Raw genomic sequence first — 17,219 nt, forward strand, 5'->3', positions numbered from 1 at the left:
CCGAATCTAGTAGGGTTTACTAGGTTATCTAAAACTAGGGACGACTATGGGAGCCCAACCCAAGGACAACTAGGAGTCCAGCACAGTGTCACTGATAAAGTAAAATACTGATTCATAAACTAATTTATCTTATCTTGCTCTTACTAGGTTATCTGAACCTAGAGCTAGGTTATCTGAACCTAGAGGCGACTATGGGAGCCCACCCATTGGACCATAGTCTCATATAAACTGAAGCAAGACTAAGTATGCTATTTAAAATGCTTCTATGACATTTAACTGAGCTATTAAAATGCCCATTGTAGCATATAACTGTACTAGTCATTTTATCGAGCACTTGGTGTGCTCTAACTCTGCATATGGCTGAACTAAGAATATAGAAACATACGATTAGCTACTTATACTGCAGGTGAGGGGTTGCTTACTTCTTGCGCTAGGTTTCTTACAATTCTGATCGCTAGATTTCCGGAGAAGAAGATCTCTTCGGCGGTCTTCTTGCGTCTACGCGTTCTTCTCGCGGAGAGGAGCGTCCTCGTATCGGAGACGTCGCCGGAAGGTGCTCCTACGACCCTAGGGATGGAACCCTAGATCTCTTGGGGCTTGTGCGCCGAGAGAGTGAGGAAGAGAGAGGGCGACGTCAGGTGAGGGTTTGAGGGAGAGTTGTCGATCCGAAATAATAAACTCCCACTTAAATTCCCTATTTATATTAAGTGATTAATATAACCCAACTCGATTATAAATATAATTTCTCTCCTCTTCTTTTAGCACACCCCTGCTGGGTCCCTTGGTTACTAAGGTCATCTATAAATCGTAGGGTTTAATAGGTCTCAGGTTCAATTCCCACTTAGGTTATTTTACGTTTTTATTTAATTTTTGCTACTTCTGCTACTCCAAAAATTTCATAAAAATATTCTAAAATTTCAGAAAAATAATAGAATATTTCTAAAATTTATTTTGAGAATTTTCGGACGTTATAGCCCGCGTGAGAGAAAAGGTAAGGATTCTTAATGAGTTTCGAGTTTGGGTCCATTAGACCATCTCCAACCAGTGCCCTTTTACACCATTTTGGTGTAAAAGGGACACCAAATTTCCTCGAATAGAGACCCCAAAACTTGCACCAAAATGGTGCAAGTACAGATTTTTTAAATATAATATATTATAATATTAAATTTATATTTAAAATATTCTTAAATATTATAAATTAATATTATTTAAATTAATTGAATTTATTATGTAAATTTTATATATTATAAATTTATATTAGTTATTAACTTAAATAATTAATATTTAAAATATTTGTTATATTACTAAGATTATAAATATATTAAAATTTATAATATTGGTAATTTCATAACAAACACACAATTAAACATTTAAATTGTGTATTATCTTTAAATATTAAATATTAGTATGTTTATTAAATTATTTCTAACAAAATTACAAAATACTAATTTTAATTTTCTTGTAACTAAAAACATAATATCGTAAGAATTAATTATCATGTACAATAAAATTTTTAATTTTAATAGTAATTATTATCGTAATAAAAATATTTAACAAATTAATATGTATGTTGAATAATAATTATAAGATGGAAAAATAGAATATTCTAAAGAATATTCCTTTTAGTGTAGGAAATGGTGTGCATTGGTTGGAGTTGGAAAAATTTTTGGTGCTCAAATGACACCAAATTGGTGTTGAAAGTGCACCAAAATAGGTTTTGTGGTTGGAGATGGTCTTAGAGCTTAGATCCAGTTCATTAAGGGTAGGGTTCAAATTAGGCTTCAAATTGGATGAGTTGGGCTTTTGAAGTTGGACTTTTATGATTAGATTAGGTTCTTCTTCTTTTAGATACAAATTGAACTCTTGTTGCTTGGATAAATAGGATGATCTCTATGGACGGTCCAGATAGCTTTAAGTTTGGATAAATGGTTGGATGGCTTAGATCTGAGTGAAGGAATAAGATCTCTCCAGATTGAGATCGACGGTTTATATTGATTCAGCTTAATCTCCTCCGTTTGACCTCCAAATCAAGTCAGATTTGATCCTATCAAACCTTAATTCATGGATCTTTTGATTTCCTACAAATCCATAATAAAAAACATGAGATTAAATACCACAATTTGTAAGAAATTTAAAATTAAGTCCAAAATAGGTTATAATCATAAAATATAATATAATCATAAAATTAAGCATGTAAGAAGGTAAAATTATCAAGAATAAGAGCCAAAATAACCAATAAAAATGCTAGTATGCTTTGTAGATTCGGTGCTCGCCCTAGTATGCTCTAAATTGTGATTGCCTCGAGCAATCATTGAATTGGACTGCCAATGCTGGGCAGCCAAAATGACTCTCCAAGCTTGCCAAACTATATCAGGTACCTTAGATGACCTAGTGTCCCTCTGCCTCCACTTGTATAACATGTCCTTGTATAATTTAAAGGAGTAATTGTTCTAAATTTTTTTTAAAATCGACCTCATGGCTCTCCTCCCAAACATACCTCTTCTACAACAATAGATTTTGAGAATTAGTATCATGTTAATTTTAAACTACAAAATGCGTATTATATTCAAAAAACTTACAAAAAATCATCATAATAGAAGTCCTTCATATTCTGGTCTACAGTCTTCCATATAGTATTAGATGGGGGCAATCATTCTTTAAACCTTTTGGATATGTATGCTGCAACCTGATGGTTATCTAGCATAAAGTTGCATGGAAAAATATCATGTATGAGATATGTGTGATAAATAAAAAGAAGATTAAATACTAAAATAATTACTAAATACATAAATACTTACCAGTTACCAACAACCCTCAATACAATCTGGTCACTATGTGCTCTATGTCCTAGCTGCATGACTATATATGCAAAATCATAGTATAAGACATACACATTTGAAAAAAATAATGTCTTCTAAATAGGGAGATGAAAAAAAAATCATACAATATATCATGACATTGTTATTAATTTTTAATCACATTATGTCATTCTAAATCAACTAAATTAATATTTTGTAAGTTCTCATCACTAGACTCCATTAGTACATCAACCTCCTCACTGCTAAACAACTCTCCATCATCTATTTTCTCATAAGTGACATTGACATCTATAAGTAATTGTGATGTGGATTGTATTTCTGAGTCAACTGAGTATATCTCGACTTCTTCATTTTGATATGCATCATGGTTTTTGACAGTTATGATGCTCAACATTTCTATGGTTGACCGAGATTTTATTTGACACACTATTAACCATTCATTAGGTCTTCTTCTCTTCATTGGGTACTCAAGATAGAATACTTGATTAGCTTGTATGACAAAGATGAAAGGCTCAAACTTATTGAATCTTTTGTTTGCATTAACGTTAACTAAATTATAGAAACGATGTATTCTGGTACATATTCTTTGAATTGGATCATACCATGAACATTTGAATAATACTTTTATGCAAATATTAGAATTATACGTAAGCCTTTGTGAATTGCATTAGGCCACGTGAAATCTGAATCCATTAATATAATAACTTGAGTAGACTGTTATGTACATAGAGGTTATGATGCAAGATTTTTTAGTTTTTTATCTTACACATTTAATATTTTGCGGTTATTCATCTATAACACTGGTTTTGATATAAATTAGATGTATATATAATATAGTTGCATTATAATAAATAATTGAATCGCTAAATTACATACATTTGAAACCAAAATACAAATTCATCCTCTAACTTGTGATATACCTTACTTGCACTATTGATGAATTTTGTAGTTGTAGTTGTTATTCGTACAAGCTATCAAAAAAAAAAATTTAAAGACATTAGATAACATGTCAAATATTTTCCAATACTATATATATATACTTGAACTATTACTTTATTTATGGTTTGACTTCTTCACAATGCAGGAGTATATATGTCCTGGCACTATGATGTTCTTGTTTATTTAACCATCTAGAAATAGTTGCACCCATTACCTTACTAGAAAACTTGAAAATAGAAACACTAGGTCTGGTGGTTAAGTATCATTAGAATTTCAAGAACACTTACAATGTCATGTTTTCACATTATCAGTAAAATAATAAAAGCATAAGAAAGTTGCTTCTTCAACAAAATATGCATTACACGTTGATCCTTCAACTATTGCTTTTGTTACAAATATTGTTCTTTAATTTCCTCAAAAACCTTTCAAATTGGTACATTCATCTATATTACACAAGACCACTTAGTTGTGCCTCATAAGGTAAATAAACAGGTAGATGTTCCATTAATTTTTTTTAAAAAAAACTAGATGATAATATTCACTCAAGCTTACAGAGTATTATTGAAATGTTTGTCTAAAGCCAAAGCACATCAGATGTCATAATAACCTTTGAAGTCAAATCTCCGAAAAAGAGACTCAATTCTATTAATGCTTGCCAAACATTGTTAGGAAGTAGGTCATGAAAAGCTATTAAAATTAGTCTTTGCATGAACACGTGACAATCGTGACTCTTCATTCTAAACATTTTTAATATATTAGTATCTACATAGCGAGACATATTCGAGGCATATCCATTAGGAAATTTGATTGCTTTCAACCAATTATATATAATGTTTGCTTACATTTTTGTTCAATGTATAACAAGGCTTTTGATATTTACCAGTTGTTTCATTTAATGCAACTTAGGTCTGTTTACTAATTTTTTTAATTTCTCATGTGATTTTACTGTATCTTTAGTTTTCCCATGAACATTCATCATAGTATTGAAGATGTTATCGAAAAAAAATTTTCTTAACATGTATCACATCTAAATTATGTCGAATGAGTAAATACTTCTAATATAACAACTCCCAAAATATATTTTTTTCCTCCAACCACATTTTTTCACTTTAATAATATACTTATTTATGTCATCAGAACCATCCTGATATATTGGTAAAAATCCATAATTGTTAATTTCATCAAAAACTTCTTCACCCGACTTCCATATTGGGGGAAGTTTCTTGATGATTTTATTTCTTTTGAAAATTTTCTTATTTCGTCTGAATGAGTGATCAACTAGTAAAAAATTTCGATGATTATCAAACCATGATATCTTTCCACTACAAGACAATAAAAATACCTCAGACTCCCTCATGCAATGTCAATATGCTAACTTGCCAGCTATGTTCCATCTTGACAATATTGAGTATGGTGGAAAATCACTAATCATCCATAAAAAGTAGCATCATTGTAAAATTTAATTTACTTGCAATTAATATCATAAATCTCCAACCCTACATTCCATTAATGGTTTAACTTTACAATTAAAGGTTGTAAAAAAAAATTATTTGTCCTTTTAGATTTTGAGGACCTAAAATAAGTACAGTAAAAAACATGAATTCGTCATTCATGCACATCCAGAGAAATACGTTATATGGTGTTAATATAATTGGTCAAGATGAATATTATTGTCTATAACTTCCAAATGGCTGAAATTCATCTGCGGAAAGTCCAAGTCTCATATTACGTGGTTCCATTACAAAGGAGTAAAATATTATATTAAGATATTTTTCATGCAGGGGAGTCACAAGGATGACACATTATATCTCTTTCGTGTACATGGTTTTGATACCACCTCATGTGGCTTGCTGTTATGGCAGATGCATACAAGTGTTGGAACCTAATAGTTAATGAGAAGAATACATGATTTTCAAGGAAATATTTTTCTTTTTCTTCCTAAGCATGCGATTACTCTACTTATAATGAGGCGATTACACATTTTGTATTCCATCCGTTCACTATCTTCATTCCAAAAGAGCATGCAGTTATTGATACAACAATAAATCTTCTCTACTAGCCAACTCAAATCTCTAATCATTTTTTGTAGAAACTATCAGTCATGCAGTTATCAGTGGAGTGTAACTCTGACATCAATTAACACATGTTCTCATTGCTTCGGCCACTCTTTGGCCACAAGATCTAGTGTCGGATCTCTCTTTCTCATCCAATGAGAAGCCAAACACCAACCAAGCACGAAGGAGTGGTCGCCATTGTTCCGGCAATGCCAAGAGTTTGATTAAGGGTATATTTCATAGTTTAAGAATTTAATTTATCGGTAAATGAATTACTTATCAGATTTGGTTGGTTAGCAATCGATCATGATGTTAATCTGCATGTTGGGCTAATTAGTGAATGAAATTGTTTTTGGTGGATTAAATATAGATTAGCTTCAAATAGCTTATTAAACCCATGAATAAGAGTGGTAGTATTGTGATGATATTAATCTGAATATGGTTATTGATAGGGGTGATTTAATTGAATTATCAGATGAATTAGGTATGTTTGATTCACGATGAGTTAACTTATTAGTAAATAGATTGTTACATTGATCAATTAAGGAGTTGATATTGTTGGGTTAAACCTAATTTAATTCATAGATTTGATGAATTGAGATTAATAGTTTCAATTCGGATTTTCCCTAATTAATTTGGGATTTAGTTTAGTTAGATGTTGCATAAGTAATTAGTTAGACTGTACATTATGTAATTGTAGGACTTTGATTTGAGATGAGTGTCTCGATATGGTATTAGTTAAGTACAAACTACATTTAAGGTGGATATTTCTTCTTTGACCTTAGTGCATGGAACTAGTTGATGAATCTTTGGATATTCATACTCTATAGTGTACACACGTGTATGGTGTATATTATAGGAATGTCATATTAATTAATATGCATGTAGTGTGTATATGTATATGGTGTGCATTATAAAAGTTATCATGCTGAATATTAAAACTCTGTAATATACACAAGTGTATAGTGTATACTATAGGAGTTATCCTTATTGACTACCTATATTCTATGGTGTACATATGTGTGTGGTGTGAACTATATGTGTTATTATTTACTATACATGTTGTTTAATAGACATTTGATGGATATTTTCATACATATAGATATATGTAATTGATAGATTATACTTCTGGATGTACTTATATTTATAATATGATTGCCTTGATGATAACTGTATTTGTATCGTGTTTATCTACATTATGTACATCATCGCAATGTATACATGCTGACAATCAAGTCTCCTTCTATGATGGGGAGAGTTGTCAGTCATATTCGCTACCCACTAGTTTACTCAAACGTAGTAGTAGCTAGAGTTGGGTGTAGTTAGTCTTGTAGTGCCCACTCGACCACTCGGGGTAGTGGTAGCAGAGGTGCATGCAGATAGTGATCTCCTTATTATGTAGCTAGATAGCCACTCTACATCCTACCCGATCGACCGCTCAGATGTAGTGGTAGCTGGAGTCGTGAGTAGTTATCATAGTTCTGCCCACTTGGGCACACAGATGTCATGGTAGCTGGAGTGATGTATAGGAGTGACATATACATATATATGCACATGATGTGTATTGCATATAGATACTTATTGTATACGCCTGTGATATATTGCATTTGTTTGAGCTATGGTTGTTGCATATGCTTAACATTATCCATACATGTTCATTTATCACATATGTATATACTATCATATGTTACTCATATGGAACGAGCAGACCTATGACAAATTCTTAGTAATTACTTATCATTATACCTTATGTGTTAGACTAGTTCTGGTATGTACATTCATTATGTCATTTATGATTACGTACATATCCTTTATCTGTGAGACTGTATACTTTGATTTCGATATCCTTATTTTGTCTATGCACTATCACTATCTATTACTCACTGAGTTATTTAGACTCACTACCCTATTGTACTTTATTATCTTCATATAGCAGGTAGATGATTGTGGAGTCGCTTAGAGGATCCTAGTTGTTGGTTCCATGTCACATTGAGATTGTTGTATTTTCCTATGTATTTCTTATTTTTATATTTGCACTTTGTTTTCAGACTTGGTTATGTAATAATTTGACTTGATCATGGATTTTACCCTTGCAGCTATTGGGATGTATACTATAAGCCTAGCTTTTGTATGAACATCTGTTTTGAAATATTTTGAAATGAGAATCACTTTGGTAAAATGTCTGCATTTTATATTTATATATATGTCAATGCAATTGTCCATTTAATTTATATTGTAGATAACATGGTGTGTGGTGTGCTACAAAGAAGATCATGTTATCGGTTCCGTATAAATTATAAATAGTAGCTCACAACCAAGATGGATTGGGACAAACCATTGGAACGGTTGTAGTGTAATTTGGTATTAATCTGTCTTGACTATAAAATTACACTAGTACACTATGTGTGTATTGAGCAGGACCATTTGAGGTTGTTCGATTTATACTGACTACATAAAATAACAGAACCTCTGTTATTATGGATGTGCGTCCTCTTAATCCCTATATAATAAGTACGTATACTCAGTATTTATTTCTTTAACTTATCAATGAGTGAGATTTATTCGTTAAATCAATAGGCTCGATGAGTTGGGAGATAGTATTATTTATATGGTGTGTCATTGATTATAGAAGGAATCTGTGTCATAATTATTTAGGTTGATGATGTCCCCTTGAAGAACTCATAAGGATTATCATGTAAACTCTGCAGGTGGACTTAGTCCGGCATGATAATAAAGTTGAGTGGTACTATTTTTGGAATCAGATGTTAATTAATTAGGTTGTCAGTAACTCAATTAATTAACAAACATACGATATCTTAAACATGGGGAGATTAACGCATTCATGATAAGAAGGAGCTCATATTGTAATATGCGATTGGTACGGTAGTTCAATAATAACTCATACCACTAAAGGGTTATTATTGATGGACTTGGGTTGAGTGTTCGGGCCGAACACAAGAAGCCCAAGTCCATCAGGAGGCCTAAACCAATTCCTCCTCTAGGTTCCTGTTGTAGCCTCTATATAAAGTCTCGCATTCACCCATCCACAACTTGGTTTGGTTTAACTTAACTTGGTTTGGTTTAACTTGATTTTGGTTTAGATTTTTTCTAAACAAAATTATGTTATTTTTTCTTTCCTTGTAACCGACGACAAGCCTATAAAAAGGAGTAGGTGGTGGCCCCTAAAACCTAATTTTTCTAATTCTCCACTTCTTCTCTCCTTATAGTCGGTGCCCCTCCTCATCTTGCTAGGGCCGCCCCTCCTCACCTTGCTAGGGGCGCCCCTTCCTCACCTTGCAAGGGTCGCCCTCTCCTCTCCTTGCTTAGGGTTGGCGCCCCCTTTCCTCTCCTAGCTAGGGTCGGCACTCCTTCCTAGCAATCCATTAGTGGCCGGCGGCTTGAAGAAGAGGAAGAAGAGGAAAAAGATTAGAAGGTGTCCCATCCTAGAGCCTCCTTTTGTAGCCCGCAGTTTGGAAACCGAGAAGAGGAGGGTGGTATTATCTTGGTAGATCGTCTCCCACACGACGTTCAAGAAGAGAAGAGGAATATGGCAGAAGATCAAGAGGTCTTTAGCTACAAAGAAAAGGTGCAACTAATTCTTTAATTTCGCTGCGTAATTAGTTAGTTTTCTTTGTATCGTTTTTGAAATACCAACACAAGAGGTCAACGATCTTGTACTTCAATCAAGGTGTGCTTTGATCATTCAAGAACTTGCTTGATTGACCAAACACATGTTTGATCGAATATGCGGGTTGCTAGGAAAAGTTCTGTTCTTGTACAATTTTTTTTATACAGGAAAATTTAAACAGAACGGAATTCTAACGCCTTCAGCAGCTACTTTTATTTAGTTATGTGTTATTGTTATGTTAAGTCATGCCAGCATGTAATCAGTTATTTTAGTTTTTTATGTTAAGAGTGGATTGTGTAAATCCATCTATTGTGTTGTTTCTCTGTTTTATGTCTTCCGCTGTGTATGTATATTTGTGTTGTGGACTTATATCATGTTATACCATACATTGTCACTAGGCGGTACCATCCATTCTATCGAACATATATACGTCCAGGGCGTGACATGTATATTCGGTACCGACAGAATGTACTTATAACATTATCGACGCCGGTAGAGCACTATTGAGCATGGTTATGCTCAGGGTCGGCAAAGCACTGTCGAGCATGGCAATGCTCAGCACCGATACAACACTAACAAGCACGGTGATGTTCGGTGCTGGTAGAGCATTGCCGAGTGCAACGGTGCTTAGCCCCAGCAGCCATGGAGAAATGAGAAAAGGGGAGAGGGAGAGGGAAATACTTGAACGTCGGAGAGGAGATCGTCAATCATCGGATGATGAGAGTATGCCGGAGAACGATGATCGCGCCAATCGTAGAATTGAGCAACTAAAAGGGCTTCAGGACACTCGGCGAGAATATGCTCGATGTAGGCAAAAGTCTCAGGTGATGATGAATACGTAATGAAAATTGAGAACATTGACAAAAAAAAAAAAGGTTATAAGATGGACCTTGACGAATCCTCTCTGATGCTCAGACCAAAATAAAAACAAAAGAGAAGTATATTAGTTAGAAATCTCCACTATGTACTACATGTGTCTATGTGCACTTTTTTATATCAGCTTGGAAGAGTAAGAGTCGTGGTTTATCATCTTCGTGCTAGTTTTGAAAAGGGTTGATAGGAGCGCTGGGATGAGTGAATCACTTTTTTGCCATTTGAAAGAATATGGTGGATAGCCTCCATCAGTCACTCCATGAATTTCTCATGCGTCAATCCACATCCTCGGAATCTGTCCATATCGCATCTTCCGTATGTTTCCACATCTTTAGAATGTGTCTACGCCACGTCTCTTACTCGCCTACCTAAGTCTCCTGTTGAGCTCGGTTCAGGTCAGACAGTAGTTGCGCGGCTGTGCTTTTAGGTCGATTTGATCCGAACTTGGTCTTAGGTCCATCTGACTTGATCCAAGCTCAATCTTGAATCGGGCTGACCTGGTTTCACGTTGATTGAGTCCTAAACTTGTCAGGTGGTCCATGCCGTCTCCGCCACATCATCGAGTATTTGTAACACTTTCTCATAGCTAGATAAGTAGTTTTTTTCCCTAAAAAAATTAAACACAGAGGACTAATGAACCGTTGTAACAACTAAGTAAGCTACAAGCAACTTTCGTACTTTGAAAAAGACTCGACTCGAATAATCGCATACGTCCAATTTGGTGCGAGAATGAAGCCAAACTAATTAATTAATCAAACACGGAGACGGGAGACAGCACCGATCGAGCTGGCCTCTACGTCTCCATCGAGCCTTGACCAAGTTTGGTCTCGCACTCTTCTTCTTCATCCTCACTTGGAAGTTTGCATGGGTGATGGGGCCTTTTTACGCGTTAGGCACGGCTACGAAAGCTCCACGAAAGTCTCATTTTGCCAACTTAGCTCTAGTTATGTCCGACAGGGAGGGAGAAACTGAATGCAATTGGATTAACAACAACAAAATAAAACATATGAGAATTATTTTAATAATAGTAATAATAATAAATATTTTTTATATTATTAAAGTAACTAATATCAATAATATTTTTTATATTATTAAAGTAACAATCATAATTTATCAATATAAAAAAGATAAATTATAGATAATTATTAGTCTTGGGAATAATGATTAATATATAAAAAAATATATTTATCTATAAAATTCGAATCTTAAATTTCATAATAATAATATTTTATATATTAATCACAGGACCATCAGGAAAATACATTGCGGGATGACAGGTTTTACTTTTGGAGGAGTCATCGGCGCCTCCTTCCTGCGACTTGGTCTACGCTGCCAATCGAAACTGTCCCGCTCACGTCATAATACGAAAATGCCCTCCACTTTCCACGCGCCATTCCTTATAACCAACCTTCCACACGCACCCACTCAACTGACGATCGACGCACTTCTCCATTCCGTCCCATCACGATTCTTACAGCACTCGACGCCTGCATGAAGTCTCCGGCGTGCCTCCTCTTTCCTTCCCCCTTCCTCTGTTACTACCTTGCCTTCTGCTGCCTCGCCGTCTCCGCTCTCCCCCAACGCGAGCTCATCGCCCTCCGATACCTCCGCGCCTCGCTCGCCATCAGCAACTCCTCCTGGCCCACCAAGCGCAACCCCTGCGTCTACTGGACCGGCGTCCAGTGCGAGAAGAACGACACTGTCGTCTCGCTCAACCTCACCGCCGTCGGCCGGAGACCGACACCGCGGTCCAGAGCACTCGACGCCGACATCTTTCGCCGGCTAAGGAACCTCTCCTCCTTCGACGCCTCCGGCTTCCCGTACCCCCTTCCCATCCCCGCCGCCTTCGGCGAGGCAGTTTCCCTCTCCAATCTCTCTCTCGCCCGGACGGGCGTCTCAGGTGGCATTCCCGCGGCTTTGTCCCGTCTCAGCCTGCTCACCTTCCTCGACCTTTCCGGAAACTCCATCAACGGAACGATCCCGGCTGGGCTCAACCAGCTCGGGAAGCTCCAAACTCTGAGATTGTCCAACAACAGTCTCTCCGGTGCTGTCCCAGCGGAGCTCGGCGGCCTCTCCTCCCTCGTCTCCCTCGATCTCAGCTACAACTCGCTCTCCGGCGAGGTGCCAGAGGATCTCTTCTCGGAGCTTTCATCTCTGAGTTCCATCAAATTGGACCACAACAACTTCTCTTCTGGATTCCCTCTTTCTATCTTGAAGCTGACGAAGTTGACACTCCTAGACGTCTCTAACAATAAGCTCACCGGCATGCTTAAAGTTGACCACGCCGTCGTCGTCGGCGGCGAGACGATTAATGTCCATGGAAGCGTCTTTAACCTGTCTCATAATCTATTGTACGGATCGATCTCTTTGGAATTCCAAAGAGTACTTGTTCAAAGATTCAGCAGGGTGGATCTCTCGAGCAATTACTTCGACGGAAGCGAATCCATGAGCTTTTTCAATACTTCGTTGAATTGCTTTAGTAGTGCGGCGAAGCAGAGGCCGTCGGTTGAGTGCGGTGACTTCTACAATCAAAGGGGCCTCGCCGTCTATTCAACGATTGCATCTCCCAGCAAAAGGACTTGGCGTCTGTGGCATTTGCTGGTGGCCATATTTTGTAGCTCGGCCGTCACCGTTGGTATTGTTCTGCTCTGCATCAGTAGACGGAGAGCTCTTTCGAAGACTGCCGCCGTCAGCAACGGCAGCCTTCCTCCGCCTTCCATAGAAGCAGCACCGCCGGAGTCTTCCCTTGAAATTCCCAGTCACGGTTTCAGCTACGATCAGCTGTTGAAGGCCACGTCAAATTTCAACGCCGCAAATCTCATCAAGAACGGCCACGCCGGTGACCTCTACCGCGGCGTGCTGGAAGACGGAACAGAGGTGGTGGTGAAGAGATTCGACCTGGAATTCGCGCAACGAGAATCGTATTCGGCCGAACTGAACTTGTTCAACTCAGTTTCCGGCGCCGCCCTATTGGTGCCCTTCCTCGGGAGCTGCTCGGAGAAGGAAAACGAGAAGCTTCTGGTCTACAAATACATGAAGAACGGCGATCTCACTACTTCTCTGCACAAGAAAGTTGTGATCGAGGGAGATTATTTGCAGTCACTAGACTGGATAACGAGGTTAAAGATCGCGATCGGCGTCGCAAAGGCTCTCTGTTATCTCCATCACGAAAGCAGTCCCCCGATGGTTCATCGGTAAGTACTACATCAATCGATCATTCATCCGATGATTCCTGCAACTCATTATGTTCTGTTTTCAGAGATCTTGAAGCCAGCAGCATCCTGCTTGATGATAAATACGAGGTCCGATTGGGGAGTCTCAGCGAAGTGTGCGCGCAGCAATTCGACGTCCATCAGAGCGTCTTGGCGAAATTCCTGAGACCATCGCTGTAATTCCCCAACAAATCCATTCCAAAGCTCGACGAGTAAATTGAACTCGAAATCAAAATTGAAACTTTTGTTTGCTGCAGGGGTACCAGTCGAGGCTTATCGGGCTCTTCCACGGCGACGTGTGCCTACGACATATACTGCATGGGGAAGGTGCTCCTCGAGATCATCACGGGGCGGCCGGGGATCAGCGGCTCCAACAACGCCGCCACGAACCGTTGGCTGGAGGAGACGGTAGCGTGCATCAGCATCATGGAGAAGGAGGCGATGGAGAAGATCGTGGACCCGCTGTTGGTGGTGGACGACGACCACATGGAGGAGGTGTGGGCGGTGGCGGTGGTGGCCAAGGCGTGCCTCGACCCGCGGCCGGCCAAGCGCCCGCAAGCGAGGCACGTGCTGAAGGCGTTGGAGAGCCCGTTGAAGGTCGTCAGGGAAGTGAACCTGCCGAGCATTTCTTCTTCGTGGAGTTCCTGGCAGAGCGTGTTGATCGGCGGGTGGCTGCACAGCGTCTCCAGCCCCTGCCCCGCATCCGTCCGGCCGGTGGAGGACACGGTGCAGAATCCCAGGTCCCGCGGGAGCGCCGAAGTGGACACGGATAAAGTGTGAAGCGATATTTTTGTACTTTAAACGGGGTTTATATGAATGAATTCCATGTGACAATGGCAAGGTCAGCTTCGTTAGTCGCTGATCGCCGGCGCCGGTGATTGACTCCCGGTCGCTGAGTGGCAATGACGATCAGTGGCAGTGAGCGTACGTATAGTTATTAAGTATGCGGAATGATTTAGAACTGGATTCGATTAATATTGATTTCCTGTTATTAAAAATTTGTATATTTTGAATTTATATAAACCATTCGACTGGATTGTTCAACAGAAATTTAAAAAATTCATGGAGACCTATTGAAATTTTCGAGAAGGGATCGTCTGGCCGAAAATGAAGCTTTGATTTTTTTTAAAAAAACTCTAATTCATCTCATCTGACTCGGTTCTGGCGAAGGTTGTAGTGTCCGTGAATTCGAAGAGAAGATCATAGATACTCGAATTAAAACGGCGATCAGGGAGCGATCCTCCTGCTTCTCTTTTCCTCAACGCCGAAGCACCGATCTCTCTTCGCCTTCCTCGTTATATTGACTAACTCCGATTTCTTTCGTTGGTAAATCACGTTTCTCATTGTACTTCATCCCAATCTGCAGTTGCTAAAGCGCCATTTCAAGCATGCTATTATTCAGATCTGAAAAAGTTTTACCATTTGTTCGTTTCCCGTCGATTTGTCTTTCTTATTCACAAGTTGGCATCTACTCGGCGTTTTTTCTCTCTTTTTCATTCCAAATTGCAGCTGTTCCTCTTCCCGAGTTGATTCATCAGATTTTTTTTTCTTTTGTTGTACTAAGAAACAGTGGGAAGAAGTATTATAATAATCAAAAACAGCATAGTCGACATGATTATTCTTTCATTTTAATGTTCGACGTTGATACAGGTTATAATAGGTGGACTTAGGAGATGATGCGACGGTCAAAGTCAAGAGAAGAGGGCATCTCTCCATTTGGCTCCGATTGACTGTCGAGTGCTAAAGCTTGCCGAATCGGTCTGATTGGATTCCACGTCGTGGAAAAAAAATCGATCGACCCTTAAGTCAGTCGAACATAAGGGATCCAGACATCCAGTGCTTTACCTTTGAACTCAAGAGACAGCATGTCCGGTCACTCAATAGCCGATCGAATTTAAGGGTGGACATCCTTACAAGCCGACAAGAATGATAGGCCCACCTCACATTCGACTAGCGATAGACTTGGTCAAAAGGAAGGTAAAACTCCTTATTCTGTATGAGCCTCTCTACATACGCCGGTCGACTTGATCACCGGTCAGCCCTAAGGGTGCGTTTGGTTCGGGGTTATTCTTGATAACCTTGGTTATTCATCCAAACTTATCAACAAAAACCTTATTTGGTTTAGGTATTCGATGATTCCCGAGTAATGTTCCATGCCCGACACGTCAGCAAAAAGGTCATGAAGCCCGGAATCGGAAAACCTCAGAAAACTAAGGTTTTTCTTGATTCCGGGGTTAACAAATTTTTTTTACCAAAAATACCCTCCGATAAGAAAAAACATGGAAAAAAGAGAAAAAATGTAAAAAAAAATATTAAAAAAGGTAAAAAAAATAAAAAAATATTTACAAAAATTTAAAATTTTTAAAAATAAATATTTTTTTTAAAAAAATAAATTTTAAAAATAAAAAATAAAAAATTTAAATTTTAAAATTTTTTAAAAATTTAAAAAAAAATAATTTTTTTTAAAAAAAAATTTAAAAATTTTTTTAAAAAATTTAAAATTTAAAAAATAAAAAAATTTAAAAAAATAAAAAATTTAAAAATAAAATAAATAAATAAAAATTAAATTTTAAAAAATGTAAAAAAATATAAATATAAATAATATAAAAAAATATAAAAACATTAAAAAAAACACATAAAAAGGTAAAAAAATATACAAGAAAAAGAAAAGTAAAAAAAACATAAAAAAATAAATAATAATAATAATATTATTATTATGTATAGTTGATTTTGTAACTGAGGGTAATACGGTAAAATATTAAACTAAGGTATTCATTAAAACTTTCAAACAAACATGTTTTTGTTGCATTACCTAGTTTGAACCAAACAACATTTGGTTATATTTTATTCCTCATAACCTTGGTTATGTGATTACCTGGTAATCACATAACCAAGGTTATACATGATAACTTGAACCAAACGCACCCTAAGTGTATTTGTTCAATAATAGAACTGGACGAGTTTATATGATTTCATACTCATCTCTTATATGCATAAGTATAAGATAGCTTTATAAATCCGATCAGAATACCAAGGAAACTTAACATACAAGTCATTATATACTGATTGGACAAAGGGTCGACCAGGCCTAAGATACTTTAGCTCAAAATACCTACCAAATCTCTCAAAGCATAGTTACATTTCTCCAAAAGCCTATTGTACATTCGGTCGGACAAAAGACCGACCGAGCCTAAGGGCATCTCCAATGGTTAGAACTCTAAATGAGTTTTGATCCTGTCCGAACCTGGGTCAATGGACGCTGGGGATGTGGCGCTCCCTGCTGGATCCTCGAGTGCTCCGGCGAACCTGCAACAAAACCGAGCCGGGGGGGGGGGGGGGGGGGGGGTCCCGGCGACGACCCTCCGACGCTCAAGTCAGGCGAGGAATAACAAAGAGGTGGCTTAGAAACAGAAGACTTGTATACCTTCGGTTGAAGAAATGGAGGCCTTATATAGACCTCTCGAAGGAGCCTGGGCACACCAATCGAAGCGATCACCTACTTTCAACCATGCCTAGGTGTGGGCCTGTCAGAAGGGCATCCATAAGACCATACTGCTACTGTATCAACCTTTCCGTGACGTGATGGTGGGGCCTTTAATAGTGCCATCTTGCGTACAGTCTAATCATCATGCCTTTGCTGACATATCATATCCCGAGCCGATCGAATAGGCCGCTCGGCTAACCACTGTTCCCT

At 37.7% G+C, this 17,219-nt stretch overlaps 1 protein-coding gene across 1 annotated transcript; it reads left to right on the forward strand.

Annotated features, from left to right (window-relative positions):
• Positions 1 to 11,724: 11,724 nt before the first annotated feature.
• On the forward strand, positions 11,725 to 14,575 carry LOC122038769 (probable LRR receptor-like serine/threonine-protein kinase At2g16250). Its single transcript, XM_042598699.1, has 3 exons — positions 11,725 to 13,507; positions 13,573 to 13,701; positions 13,783 to 14,575. Exons 1-3 carry the CDS (start codon positions 11,805 to 11,807, stop codon positions 14,303 to 14,305), a joined length of 2,355 nt encoding a protein of 784 aa, XP_042454633.1. The 5' UTR covers positions 11,725 to 11,804; the 3' UTR covers positions 14,306 to 14,575.
• Positions 14,576 to 17,219: the final 2,644 nt, after the last annotated feature.

This window comes from Zingiber officinale, chromosome 1A (assembly GCF_018446385.1).
Source record: "Zingiber officinale cultivar Zhangliang chromosome 1A, Zo_v1.1, whole genome shotgun sequence".
NCBI classification, from domain to species: Eukaryota; Viridiplantae; Streptophyta; class Magnoliopsida; order Zingiberales; family Zingiberaceae; genus Zingiber; species Zingiber officinale.